This window comes from Haemaphysalis longicornis, unplaced genomic scaffold (assembly GCF_048455015.1).
Source record: "Haemaphysalis longicornis isolate Haplotype H1 unplaced genomic scaffold, Haemaphysalis longicornis Haplotype H1 scaffold_2, whole genome shotgun sequence".
Lineage (NCBI taxonomy): Eukaryota > Metazoa > Arthropoda > Arachnida > Ixodida > Ixodidae > Haemaphysalis > Haemaphysalis longicornis.
Genome location: NW_027526295.1, coordinates 260,792,187 through 260,806,925, shown reverse-complemented (window position 1 = coordinate 260,806,925; position 14,739 = coordinate 260,792,187). Strand labels below are relative to the sequence as shown.

At 52.4% G+C, this 14,739-nt stretch overlaps 1 protein-coding gene across 1 annotated transcript in view; it reads left to right on the top strand.

The window, feature by feature from the left end:
- Window positions 1-13,273, top strand: part of LOC144168612 (uncharacterized) — a 63,773-nt gene extending 50,500 nt beyond the window's left edge. The window contains exons 7-9 of the mRNA XM_077697558.1: window positions 1,162-1,218; window positions 8,155-8,351; window positions 12,625-13,273. Coding sequence (XP_077553684.1) covers window positions 1,162-1,218; window positions 8,155-8,351; window positions 12,625-12,862 — 492 coding nt within the window. The 3' untranslated portion in view covers window positions 12,863-13,273. The remainder of the gene's footprint in view (window positions 1-1,161; window positions 1,219-8,154; window positions 8,352-12,624) is intronic.
- Window positions 13,274-14,739: the final 1,466 nt, after the last annotated feature.

Genomic DNA, 14,739 nt, shown 5'->3' with positions numbered 1-14,739 from the left:
CAGTGCAAGTGGGAATGACGACGATTGTAACTCACTAAAATGCTCTTAAAATTCGCCCGCACACTTGTACACGCCGTGTCGCAAAGGGATACTTTTACTCGGACGCTGGTTTTAGCGTGTATGCAGCGCAACTTCAGCATTTTCTTTCCAATCGCACCGCTCGTATGTAGCTCGAGACGTGCCGCGAAATTCGTCCTAGTTCACGACTCCTGTTTTACGGGTCTCGAACCCCGTCTTCGCGTAGTCGTGGAAGGCGAAGTATACGTCGTAGAGTTTCCGTTCTTGGTTCCATTCGTTGAACGTCGTGAGACGTTCGTGGAGGTCAAGCCAATATTCCGCATCTTCAAATACGTCTCTATGCATCATTAAGTTGCAGCGTTTGTGGCTAACTGACCTGGCGTGGCGCTGTCGTTTGTTGTCGTTGTGCTCGCAGCGCATGTCGAAAATTCCCTGGTTGTCTTGGGCAGTAGTCCAAACTCCGGCGAAGCACCTTGGAGTCGACGACTGATGCCTTGGAGGACAGGAGTCAGACCCCTTTGGCGTGCTTCGTCTCCAATAACAAAGTCTCTCTCCTTTGGGCATACGGGGTTTGAAACCCATACCCCGCATCAGAAATGTAACGTGTTGGTGAAGCTCACTAGAGGAGTGTATGACGTTTTTAATAAAGAATTCCGCTGGGAACTCTTTAACTGTGTGATGGCGACGCAGCCATTGGGGTGAACACACCCGAACAAGAGGCCTCTTCTTTCTGTTCTCCGAAGCCACCACGTTAGCTCTCGCGCTAACGTTGGCGGGATTGACGGAATATCGCCGCTGTCATCGCGCTATTTGATTGCCCCTGCTTCAGATGTCACCAAAGGAGAGAACTGCGAAGTATTGTGATATCACTGCTCACAATGCGCCTCCAAAACTGTCTTCTAAGCCATGCGTGTGTGTATAGTAGTGAAGCCGACTTTTTTGAATAAATCTGAAGATGAACTATTGAGACCACAATGGTCTCAATATTTTGCAAGAAAAAATAAAAAAAAATGTCTTACTTTTACACCTCCAACGAAAGGCAATGTTGCCGAAACAGGGAAGCACCGCAAGACTGCTTACGCATTAGCAGACCATTCTCAGGAATTCTGTACAAGTTCTCTCACCTTTTCTCCACTTACGCAGTTCCTGCGAAAGCCCAACGTCGCCCCTGATGTTGTCCCGGATGACTTCGGATCTAGGGTGAGCAACCTCGTTTCACTTCTTCCTCAACGTGACATACGGAAGCGCTGCAGGAGCCGAGTTCTCTTCACTGACCTCTCTCCCGAGCTCGCACGTAGGTAATGTCGAGAGTAACGGCATTCACTGTCAATTGCTCTCTCGCGGTGCAGTTGGCGAGGAGACCAAATGCGATGGGCAGGTGATGGGTGTACTCGTCCCACGCTTTTACTCCACCCGCTATAGACTATGGAGTATGGGGGAGCTTGAGGAGAGGGATGGGCACTCCGCTCTGCCTTACCAGGAACGTCATCGTGAACACGCTCGCCATGACCAGGCGGTAGCGGGAGGTGTGGAGGAGCCGTGAGGGGAGGGGGCAATGGGCTCTGAAACATAACAGATCAGCTATGGCACTCGCGGGCTTTCCCGGCTGATAGCCAACCCGATACAAATTGGTGCAGCTACAAATTCGTTTAAATTCAATCCGTTATTTATTTCCGATTCGCGTTAGCGAGGTCATCTACCCGTCAGCAGGCGCTCATAAGCATCACAATAGCGATGATGACAGTAACGTAGGCATGAATAAACGGATAACTGTCTGCTTGAATCGGAGAATACTTTACGCCGTATAAGAGGAAGAGAGAGAGGAAACTGTTTTCTGAACAGCCCTAGTCCGGGCCGTCGTGCACAGTCCCTTCATTAGGAGACGGCTGGTCCGTAGAACTCCCAGAGGTCCGCACTAACACGAAGGCAGTGGGCCGCCAGAAGTTCTTGCGTCCATTTGACACCCACGCCAGGACGCGGGTTCAACCAGTCCTCCCAGGAAGCGTTGCGGGAACGCAGGTGGGGTGGTATATGGTCTGGCGGATGGCACTCCCAGTAAAGGTGTCGTACTGATGGGTAGGAAGGGCAGATTGGTGTAGGGCAAGTGGGACGCGAGAGGATGCCATGTATGTAGTGGATACGGGGTGGGGTGACAAGAGAGGAGGTTTGGGCTTTCCGGACCACAGATGCGGCTTCATGGGAGAGGGCGAGGTGGGCGACCGGGAAACACTGCCTATTTGCGCGTAGCGCGCAGAGATGATGTCGCCGTGTCTGATGTAAAATCTTTTGAGTGCCAGGGTGGTACACATTTGGCGACAACATGGACGGACCCGGGGAGAGTTCTCGGGCAAGTGCGTGTGCTCGAGCACTGCCGTCGAAGTTGGGATGGTCGGGGGCCCATACCAGCGTTATCTTGTGGGGAGGATGGGAAATTGTGGGGAAACGAGGAATTTGTTTGTGCTAGTGTGAAGAGCATCGCGGTGGGGTACTGCGGGAATGAGGGAGAATACGTGACGGGTGGCGGGCTCCGGTTTCTGCATTTCATGGACGGTTCTTTAAGTGCAGGGGGTGTCATCGACATTAGAACAGCATGTGTCATCGTTAAAATCCACCGAGGAGACTCCGCATTGCCCGCATTGAATTGACCGCATTGTTTAGGTTATTAAACGCTAGTGGTTCAGCAGCAATGCGCTTCTGTAAAAGAACTTCAAAAATATGAACTATTGAGGAGAACTTAATAAATAATTATGCAGTCGGGTATACAATGGTTAGTGCCAAGAGGATAAATATAGCTTTACCTAAAAAAAAGCGATCTAAACACCGAATGAGAACAACACATTAGATGTTCTACCAATGAAATTTATTAAGATATGTAGCAAGTATAAAAGATCTGAGGCTGTTTAACATTGTCACTGACGTAGTTTGGACAACGAATTGTACAAAGTTAACTTCTGCAAAGAGTGACGTTTGCTTTATATAGTTTGTTTTTAGGTGTCGTGGTAACAAACGTCTCGTTGAGAAAATGTCAAAAAATTCATATTTGATCTTGGTCGTACTATGTCCCGAAAAATTGCCTTTTAAGGGACGTTGACATGATGAAATGAAAAATAACGTCGGCCATCTGGTATTTTTTAGGTGCGGCCAAATTTTGTACGTATTCGCGCATACCTCCCCTATCCATCATTATAGCAGCCTACCCGCCGCGGTGGTTCAGTGGCTAAGGCGTTGTACTGCTGATCACGAGGACGCGGGTACGATTCCCGGCCGCGGCGCCGCTTTACTGGTGGAGGCGAAAAGCATGCCCGTGTGTATGAGATTTCGGCGCACGTTAAAGATCCCCAGATGGTCAAAATTAATCCGAAGCCCTCCGCTACGGAGCACCTCATCGCCTGCGTTGCGTCGGCGTTTAACACTACAATCAATCAATCAATTATAGCAGCCTCCACGGCCAAGAATCGGGCAGTTATTTCATTCTCAGCGGCGGTATATATACTCCACATAATGCCATGATCACTTTTCGCGCTTGCCGCGGTCACGCATTAAAAACGCGTATATAGAGCCGGTCAGAGAAGGCGGCAGACATACCGTCCGCGAAAAAAGATCGCGGTGGTCGGTTATAATCCGAGCACAAGCTTCGACGATGCATGGCTTCGCCTGTCCCAGCAACATGCGCCCGCCCCTGCCAAGGGGGATCTTTCGTTTTCTAACGTCCATACCGAAGCATTCTCATAAAATCAGTCACTTTTGTCTTTCACACACATGACACCCCATACAGCTTGCATTGTGCGATCAATTTCAACTGGTCGGTATACCTACCTTCCGTATGTAGGGAACTAGATCCCCGCTCACTCATTCACTGCAGACGACTTTCGTCTGTAACTCCAGCCATGTTGTATATGGTCCCCTCACAAACCGGACATGCAAGTACAATGAACTCCACCTCGCTTGTAACGTGGTGTGGAACGTAATCGATCTTTTCCTGCGCCCGTCTACGTGACACGGCAAGAACGGCCGCGTTTCATTTGGTCACGTCTCATACGTGCCGGACGCATCCCCAGGCTCGCATGCCCACGCACGCACGACACATATACCCGCGTGGTGTTGACGAGAACAGGCTCGGCAAATACCCACATATGCACGCATGGCACGTGTCCATGCTGCGATATTCCGTTTCCAAGTCAGTGCATGCAGGCCTTCCGATGCGATGCGGAGCTTTAATGCTCCTCTCCGCAACTACACTGACCTACAGGTACTACACCACCTTCATTTACGAAAAGAATGCGCAGAACTGAACTAGAAAAGCGTTTTGTTTCGCAAAAAATCCCGGAAATAAACAAAGGTGGAACTGCTGGGGCTCGAATGCAGAGTGCAACTGATAGAAGCCAGGGCGGTAACCGCTAGGCCACACAAGGCCGAACAGCCAGCTGGTTTTAGCTGTTTCAACATGGCTCAAGAGGAATACGGCACTGTTGAAAGCTAACCACCAGGCAGCGCTAGGTGTAACAGGCCCGCACTGGCTTGGAAACGGAATTTCACGTCCACGCTATGGGCACCTTGTTTTCATTTTAAAGCGACAACCCTTGGAATCCGCGTACATAGATATATAGGTTTTGAAGAATCATCATAATGGCATAGACATACGTCAGCAACTCCCGACGAGCATCATAAGGTGATACGACTCGACCGTAGTGGGTCGCATTTCCGTCTTCATTTTCTATTCTAAGCGCTTTTCTGAGGGAGGCAGCGCGTGAGCCCCGGCGGCCAGCTCGTCTGCCCGCTCGTTTCCGTCCAGGCCGATGTGGGCGGGGACCCACTGAAGGCACAGCCGAGTGCCCCGGTCCGCCAGCTGCGCCGCTTTCTCCCGGATGCCCCGCACCAACAGGGAGTGCGAGTCGCCGTCCCGTAGACGCGCCAGGGCCACCCGGGAGTCGCACAGCAGGGCACAGCGCTCGGGCAAGGGCTCCACCTCCAGCAGCAGGTCCAGGCCCAGTCCGACACCCACCAGCTCGGCAGTGGCCGAAGATGAGGCATAGGGCAGCCGCGCCTGCCGGGTGGCCTCTCCCAGCACGGCTGCCGCTGCGGCCGACCCCTGCTGCTGCCGCATCGAGCCGTCCGTATAGACAAGGGTGTGGCTTTCGAGGTCGCCCCAGATGACGCCCCGTGTCAGCTGCAGTTGTCCGCATGGGGGTGTCCGCCGCTTGCTGAGCAGACCTGGGATGTCCAGCCTCACTTCAGCTGTCAGAGCAGGAGCCGGGCCACCAGGTTGCGCATCCACGGGGGCCACCACCTCTTCGTAGAGCGCGAGCATGCGCCCCATGCGCGAGCGGTGATGGCCCCTCAGTCGCTGCAGCAGCGGGCCGCCCCCCTCGGCGCGCCGCAGCCGGTCAATTTGGCCAAGCGCCCGCCGGTCAGCCGTCATCTCGAGGGTCCACGCCCCCGCCTCGGCCAGCGTCTTCTCGCACGACGAGCTCTGGGGCAGGCCGAGGCAAGCGCGGACCCCCTTGCGGTGATCCCTTTCCAGCTGCCGCCAGGTCGGTTTCCGCAGGCTCACCAGCGGCAGCGCATACATGAGGAGACCCACAGCGGAGGCGTTGTACAGCCGGAGAGCTGTCCGCTGTGAGCAACCCCTGTCCCGGGCCACCATCTTGTGCACCGCCGTGGTGGCCAGCTGCGCCCTGGCTCGGAGCTCCTTGGCCCAGGCGGCAGCGGACGACGCCCGCCTGCTCATCCAGCGACACCTCCGCACCGGGCATCCAGACCCGCGGCTGCGTGTCGGAGGGGGTCTGCCGCCTGTGCGGGCATCACGCCTGCCTCGTCGACTGCGCTCGGCCGTCCTGCGCCTCCGCGTGGGGGCCGCATGGACGTCAGAGCGGAAGCACCGACTGGGGCGGGTGGCCAGTCCCGCCTGCACGCACTGCCGAGCGCCCGTGCAGTCCCTGCCGCATGTACTGTACGAGTGCCCCAAGTTTGCGGCAGGGCGGGCGGAGCTTCTGGCCGTGCTCCGAGGGGTGCGGCCGCTCGAGGAACTGCTTTGGCCCCCAGGAAATGCCAGGGAGCGGGACAAAGTGCTCGAGGCCCTGGGAGCATACCTGGGGGCCTCGGGGCTCCACAATGCACTAAGCTACAACTCTACGTAACTGCCCGGGTCGCAGTGGAGTGTAGCTGTTAGGGTAGAATTCCTGTGTGTGTGTGTGTGTGTGTGGGTGTGTGAGTGGGTGTGTGTAAGTGTGCAGGTGTCCTACTCCTTCGTGTCCTGTATTTTGATATTTCTTTATTTGTCTGGTGTTTCGTTTTTTTTGTGTTTTTTTTTGTGTGTGTTTTTTTTTACTCTTTCACCTAACGTTGTATATAGGTTATTCTTGCCCATGTTTTATATATTTATGTTAGCCCTCTACCCTATCCCCCTATGCCTATCTACTCTTTCCTCCCTATCCCACCTCCCCCACACCAGCAGGCGTTCCGGTGTCCGCCCCTAGGCGAGACAATTAACGCCTGTTGGTGGACCTTCCTTTCTTGTTTTTGTGCAATAAATACATACATACATACTTTTCTTCGCCTCTCAGGTGCCGCTCACCCAGCCGTCATCAGGGCGGTTATCTGCTGTTACCGAGAAAACAATGAATAATGTGGCATCATGGCTCATTCCACCGCTGTCTTTCCTTAGGAGCGTGATCACGACCCGGTACCTTGCTCCGCTTCTTACTAGATCGTGTGGGGATGGTGCAAACCCGCGATCCCAGCGCTGGCGGCCGGCCACGTCGAGTGGGGGATATCAAGGCGCGCCGCGGCTGAGCGATCAGGGACTTCCCCTCCAGCATGGACCGACCATCGTCCACCGGTAGCGCCGCAGTCGGACGACTCCGGCCGCTCAAGAAACGCGGGACCTGTCGGCGAAGAAGAAGACAGGAGCGCTAGGGGGTTTGGGAATAAAACCCCCCTTGGCGGCTGGCGTCGGTTGCCTTTGTCTCTTGCCTGCATCCCATGCCGGCGCCGTTGACACGGCAGCCACGTGTGGAGGATCGTCCGAGTCAGACCCACACCACAATAGTGAGGAGAATGCCCAGAGCTAATACTACTGGAGAAGGGGGAGATCACGCAAGAGATCACGCCACGAACGCAGGCAGTCGTTCTCGGAGATCGAACGAGACGCAAGGACCTTTGCTCGTTTCATCTCGTCTTGTTCGGGCACAAGTTCGCCCTAAATAAAAGTTCTTTCTTTACCGTTGTGTCCCATCCTACGTGACAAATTGTGGTGGAGGTGCGGGGTAGTCCTCGATGGCGCGGGGTCTTTCACCAGGTCTGGGCCTGGGAGCATTGACTCCGAAAATAAAAGTTGATTTGTACAATGTACGCACACAGTCTTACGTCTTTCTTAATGATGTAATGGGCAAACTTTCACGGGAGAGTTACGGTTACCGATGATCTCCCCCTCTCGAGCTTCGCCCCACTTATCATGATTCCTTCCGTGGATATGGCGTGATTTTTTTATCTGGGGCCCGGCATTATTCATATTGTGGCGTGACAATTCACTTGCAGTCTACTTGAAAAATCACCGCTCACCTGTTCTATGCCGGTTGTTATACCCAGTACGTTATTTATCTCACCCGAGCACGCACCTAATTAAGATTGATTGATTGATTGATTGATTGTAGGGTTTAACGCGCCGACGCAACGCTGGCGATGAGGCACGCCGTAGTGGAGGGCTCCGGATTAATTATGACCACCTGGGGATCTTTAACGTGCGCCGAAATCTCGTACACACGGGCGTTTTTGCTTCTCGCCTCCATCAGAAAAGCGGCCGCCGCGGCCGGGAATCGAACCCGCAACCCTAATTAAGAACTTATCACATTATTTTCCTCAGTATTAGTATTTCTCTACGGCACGTCCTCATTCACTGTAGCCCTACTTTATTTCACAGCGCACTTCTTCGCCTTCTAGTACGCAGCGCCTTTTAAGTATGCACTATGGGTGCATTCCGATTTCCCCTTTAGACGGCTCCGTTGCCTTCTTCGGACCAGTGCTTAACACGGCGGGCTGTCCGCAGAGGCGGCAACGAATCCGACTAAACGGGAAATTTGAACGCAGCATAAAAGTGCCTTCTAAGGTGGCTCGTTCTGACGGACGCGACATTCGCAGGTGTCGCTGCGGACGCTGGCCCCGACCGCCCCGGACGCGGCATCGATTCGGGCGACCGCGACTCCCCTGCGGCTGGCGCCCATGTTCACCACCAGACCGGTGGTGCACGGACACCACGGCTGGTACCAGGGCCCGCTGAGCCAGTGGCAGATCGCCGCCGACATGTACATCGACAGCGACATACGCCGGAGGGGACGGTACGCCTCACGCCTCACCCGCAGCTTCTCTCGGCTGTGTTTAGTAGGCGATGGTTTAGCTCTGAGGCGACAGCCGTAGACGCCACAGCACAGGCGGATATGTGGAAAAACTCCTTCCTCCCATTATGGTGTGCCCATCGAGCCCATTGGTTGGAGCACTTCTTATGTGTTGTGAATGCGAAAGCAATCTGATTGAACGCCACTGAGTGAACCTTTGAGGATTTGAACGCCACTGAGTGAACCTTTGAGGATTGCTGCGGGATATTTTCCCGATCTTTACGATTAAATTAGTGCTGCTTTTTTGTTTGTTTGTTTTGTGGCGACGTTCGCATGTTGGTTGTACGCCAGAGCCATTTGGGCGATGTTGCTGAGGATTCCAGGGTCACGCAGAGCGGCTTGGCTATAGCTGTTTACGTAATGTTGCGCTGCTGGGCGAGGCCTGCGTGGTGCGTGTGATGGTTGCCCAAAACTGGGGGAAAGGAGGAAGGGCAAGTGCTTCCGGCGCCTCGCTGCCGACGGACCACGGCCACGCTCTCCGCTTTCCACGTGGCTCTGTGCATGCCCGTACGTTGCTTAGCAGCGTAGTCACAATTAGCAGTCACGTAGCCTTGGGCGTCGTTTGGCTGCTTCCGACACCGCCGGCGCCGACTTTTGCGCTCAACGGGCCATTTATTGCTTTTGCCTTACTTAGACTGTACGCAAGGAATTTCTCGCCCTACTCTTTATGATTTTAATAACTCGATACGTTAGTGGGGAAATGCTGTTTGACAAACCGCCAAGGGCACTTTATTGTGAGGAGTCTCGCAGTAATATGGCGTTCTTCAGCCTTATATACGGCAGCATTGCACATGGCGGCGCGCTTTTTGAAGAAACGCTTTCGCCGTCGCGGGATAATTGACCTTCATTAGACCGCAGCTACCCGCATCCTTGGCATCGCGTCAAGTGACCCGCGGGGCTGAGTTCCGCCAGCGGCAGCGTTCGCTAGCCGCCGCCGCCGCTGCCGGGTTGGCGCATGCGCTTTCCGCAGCTGAGTCGTCGCCTGACCACGCGACTCGCCGTCACTGTGCATGCGAACTTGGCCATGGATGAGAGCGAGGCCGGGTCGTCTTCTCTGAGCGTTGCGCAGGAGCTGGAGACTTTGAGCCGTCGTCGGCAAGTGGCGCCGGACCACCCCGCAGATATCGCCCCGCGAACTGCTTCCTTGGAGAGGGTCTGGAATTCCCGAGCGTTCGAAGCTAGTGTCGGAGACTGAGGAAGAGCGAGGCGCTCGGCTCGCAAAACGCCGGAAGTACGACCACAACCGTATAAACAAATGCAGGATTTGGACGAAAAGTATAATTGCAGCTAAATCAGAGGTTAACCAAGTGAAACCAAAACCTAATCAGGCCAAGACAAGATTTCGCTTTGCATGTCTAGGGTTATGTGAGCTAAGCCGCAGCTTTTTTTTTTTTTTTTCAACCGGCGGTATGCGCGGAATGGTGCAGGTTAGTTGCGCTGCTGTTAGGTCAAAAGTGTGCAGGCCCCCTCAAAGGTGTTCCCTGTAAACTCAGCGCACATTGCTTTTTTTTGTTTTCTGTCATGGGTGTTTCAGAAATGCGACCTGCAGCTTTCTGCTGCGGCTTTCTTGAGAGTAAATAATATGCCCTGCTGCCGACGCGAATGGCGCCAGGTCCCTCACAGTCGTGTTGTATAGCCAGGCTCTCACTGAAAACAGGACGCTGTGATGATACACGTAGGGTAATAACTTACTTCGACTTTCTTGGTAAACCTCACAACTGAAGCAGAATTCGTTCGTTTTGATTCGGGATTCGAACCCAAAACCACCACTAACTTCGGGCAGCCGCTATACAAGAAGTTAACCAGGATCTCACTGCCTTTGCCGGTATTCCCCACAGTACTGGACAGCTTTTATGTAGAAGAGATTTGCCGGGACTTTACGGAAGTTCCCGTTAACCAAAGTCTGCAAGCAATGCTGTTGATTTTTCACGCGTCCCACCAACCAAAAAATTCCAAGGATCCGATGGAGGCGACATACAACTTTGCATTCTCAGGAAGATGGGGCAGCTCATATCTCACATTTTCGCTCGACGGGACACGTTGTGGTCATCACTAGAGGCGGTTGTGTAATTAATAGCTTCATAGAGCATATTATGTTAACCGACCAGATTTAGGGGAAATCCCCAAGGTGGAGTAAGTTTCTGTGAAGGAAAGTTTGACATCCACCTAAATGCAGCCATACGGCTACAAAGGAAAGATATACAGCTTCCTCAGAAACTTCGCTGTTGAAGAAAAATTCGTCCTGGTCCAGGTATGGCTGCATTTAGGTGGATGTCAAACTTTCCTTCACAGCATATTATGACGTATACAATTAAGGTCCCGATAACACTACTTGCTGGAGCAGCAATAATGATCAGTCATAACTATATATGATAGCCGCAATGTTCGAATCACGTTCGTTTTTCGCCTATTCGTGCATCGTCGTCGTTCTTCTCCTCTTATTGCACCAAGGGAAATAACACGGCTTTAAATTTAAAACGTGAGCTCTGATGACAAGCTAACATTATGTTTTAACTTACGGTTGATTTTTCAAATGCGGGAACTTAAGTCAAGCGCGGAAAAGTAGTCATTCACCAACCTTTACCTTGTTCGCTAGGTTTTCTGCCTGAAGTTGTCGCTGAAGTTGTCTGAGCTTTATTTCGGCAAGGTATACTGTTTCAGTGAATGCAGCAAAGTTGTACGTAGTCCGCTTTAAGGGTGGTCTAGTCTACAGCACTTGTTTGGGAGAATCCAGCGAAGCGCAATCTTTTCGAAATTACTTCACATCCGCTGAATGAGAGAATGATGGTCTTTTGCTTGATAACTTTTACTTCCTTTCTACTAGTGAAAAAGAATATTATCCAAAATGATGCAATTGATGGTCGCTCTCTTTTTTCAAGGCCATCGTCTTTTCTAGCTCAACTAGTGATGTAGGGTTTCAAAATGAACTAGTTACCATACTATCTATAGTTCAAACCTGTCCCTGCCAAATAAAAAAAAAGAATTCAGGGAAGCCTGCACTCCTGCGCAAGACTTGAATGGCGGAGTTGTAGGTTAGCATTATCGGATACGTATATAGGTTTCAGTATCATTGCTTATTTGCATAGTTTTGGTGCAAGTAATTGTCGTCATATGCACTGAAGAGGTCGTCGTCGTCTTCGCGGCGAGTTTGTGGTGGGTGCAAGTCATAGACGTCCACCAGCTCTTCGTCATCGACTCGAGGCAGCGGTGGCGGGATCTGCAAGTCGTCTCGGGAAGGATTGGCACGCTCATAAGCCGCGTTTACATGAATGCGACAAGTGGCGCATCGCATCGCATCGCCTCAATTTTCTAGCGCATCGCATCCATGTAAACGGAGGTAATGCGCTAGGAAAGCGCGATGCATTAATGCGCCAGACCGGGATGGATTGAGACGCGTAAGTCGACTTTCGAAGTGCATGTAAACGCGAGCGCATCGCATTAGAAATTATGTCGACAGGAAAAGTAAGCCCTGCAAACGCAGCTTTGCATTTAAAAACGTCTAAATCGAGTGTAAGACGCCAGAAAATGCGAGTCGTGAAAAAAGAACAGAACCAGCCGTGCCGGAAGCTTTGGAAGCGCCAGAAACGCTGGTTTGCCTTCGATGTGCGACACCGTATGGCGCCACCATCGCACCAGGGGTAATGCGCTACATGTAAACGCTAGCGCATCGCATTACTCGTGATGCGCTAGGAAATTGGACACGCTGCTATCGCATTCTGTCGCATTCATGTAAACGCGGCTATAACCATGTCCCCAATTTTAAATAATGGTTTCTAGATAATACGACGGCCGCGGTGACCTCTCCAAATCAAGGCGTCTTTTTACCTTTAACATTAGCGCTGGAGTTTTTTTTTTTTTTTTACTCGCGTGGCAGCGCTTGACGACAGCGCTAAAGTTTTTTTTTTTTTTTTTTTGCAAAAGCATTGCGCGAGCCGGGGACTCAGCGGTCGCAGCAAGGCGCGCGCTCATGAGCGCTGGACATTTTCTTGCTCCTCATGGTTTTGCTAGTTTTCTTATTTTTTGCTAAAGCCACTGCGCGTGTCGGGGACGCTCAGCGGTCGCCGTGAGGCACACGCTCACAATCGAGTGTTCGCATTTTCTTGGTATTTTTTCCTGCAACACCGAACTTGCGGCTTGTACAACAGCTCCGCTGCTAAAAGACAAGCTATAGCATATGAGCGCGTGGGCTAACGAGCGCTTGCCATTGCTGCTGCAGGCGGCGGCTGGTGGGCCGGCAAGGAGGCGAGGCGGCAGCGCCCCTTGCACCAGTGGAGCATCCCGTGCAGCGCCGGCCTCCGGCCGAGCCGTGCCCTCGGCGCGAGGAGTTGGACCGCGAGATGGGCATACCCCGGCGGCGGCTCGTGCTCAAGGGCGTGCCCCTGCACGCCTCTTCCTATTCGCACTGGTACTCCAGGGTCTTCAGCCCGCTCTCGTCGTCCAACGAAGACTGCTGACCGCGCCTGCCACAGTGCTTCACCACGGGCCGGCTCGCGGACACGGCCACAGCCAGCCGCTACGTGTTCCTGTTAGCGGATGAGACTGCGTTCACTCATAGTGGAAACTCCGGGGCATTGGCAGTGGACGCCATGTCCACCTCGGGATAGCCTGTAAGTTGAGGGGAGGAAAGAAACTTTATATGACGAGAAATTCGTTGATACCGCTGGTCTGAAAAAAAGCACTAGGAATTTTCAAAATAAAAGTATTTTGTTTCAGGCTGGGCAGCCACGAGTGCCGAATGCTGATTGTCCGGGTGTCCGAGCAATGTCCGCGGACGCACATTACGGACACCCTCCTCCACGCGGGGACGCTAGTTACGCCGTTTTTGTTCCACCGCTCTTCATCATGGAGACGTTTCTCCATGCATGATACAGTGTTCTAGAACATATTCCAGTACACCACACCACTAAACCATGGTGCAGTGTTCCGAGCCAGGGGCGTAGGGGAGGGGGGCTTATACCCTCCCCCCCCCCCCCCCCTCCAAAAAAAAAAAAAAAAAGTTTTTGTCGCGCTGTGATTGCACGGCGACCAAGGCAACCAACTGTGCCGGAAACCATCCCAGGATTTTGTCTAGAATTCCCCAGGAATCCTGTCCGGAAAGCGCACCTACTCTCCCTAGGTGGCCCGTTTCCTTCCTGGCGTGCCTAAACTCTTATGCAAGGCCTTCATCCAAGGGGTGTTCTGCGAGCTCGCGCTCCACAAGGCGACGGAGAGTCGCTGCTCAGAACAAACTAGGGGAGATTCGCAGGTGAAACCGCAGGCCTGGCTGCTTCAGTGCCTTCATGCAACTATACGTACGGCCGCTTCCGGAAACCAGTGCGCTAACGACTTCTGACTTTGCCCCCCTCCCCCCCCCCCCCCCCCCCCCCCCTTACATGTTGCGAATTTACTTCGAATTTGCTGCTGCGGCGCCGTTCGTGCGGCAAAACTATATACAGGGTGTTGCGACGATAACTGGAACACTTTAAAAAATTTTCCTGAGCGATCCGCCGCTCTGTTCGCGCTCAAACTTCACACCAAGGTCGCATTTTGTGGTCTATTTTGTTTGACACCGGGAACAACAACGGTACTTACCTGTTTATTCTGAAAATAAATAAAAACGATTTTCGCCTATGGGAAAATGGCCGCTGATTTGGACGTGCGAGCCAGCGCAAGTTGATGTTGGAACGACGGAACCACCTGCAGAGTGAAACGCATGTTTGGGATTCACGTACGGAGCCAAATGGGGCAGCAGACGATCAGAAAATGCACCTAGAAATGAGCTAACAGACGATCAGAAAACCCGGTTTTCGGGCTCGCACGTCCAAATCGCCGCCATTTTCCCATAGGCGAAAATCGTTTTTATTTATTTTCAGAATAAACAGGTAACTACCGTTGTTGTTCCCGGGGTCAAACAAAATAGACCACAAAATGCGACCTTTGTGTGAAGTTTGAGCGTGAACAGAGCGGCGGATCGCTCAGGAAAAAATTTTAAAGTGTTCCAGTTATCGTCGCAACACACTGTATATTGCAGCAGCTACAAAAATTGGTTGTTCTGCCGCACGCGCGACGCCGCATCAGCGAATTCGCAGGCCAATTCGTACGATGTAGATAGAACGGACTTTGGTGCCATGTGGCATTTTTGTTGCCCTGATCAATTTATAATATTCTCGCTACCACAACTGTACGTATTTCTTGTGTAAGTAATTTTGGTTTAATTATCCGCAGTACAAGCTACTTTTAAGCAATATATTGGCATAGAAAACAGAGTTAAGATGAATTAGTTCTTTACTTTCATGTTTGTTAAGCATATGTTTATATTTGCTCTACATTTTCATATTAATTCATTTCTTCA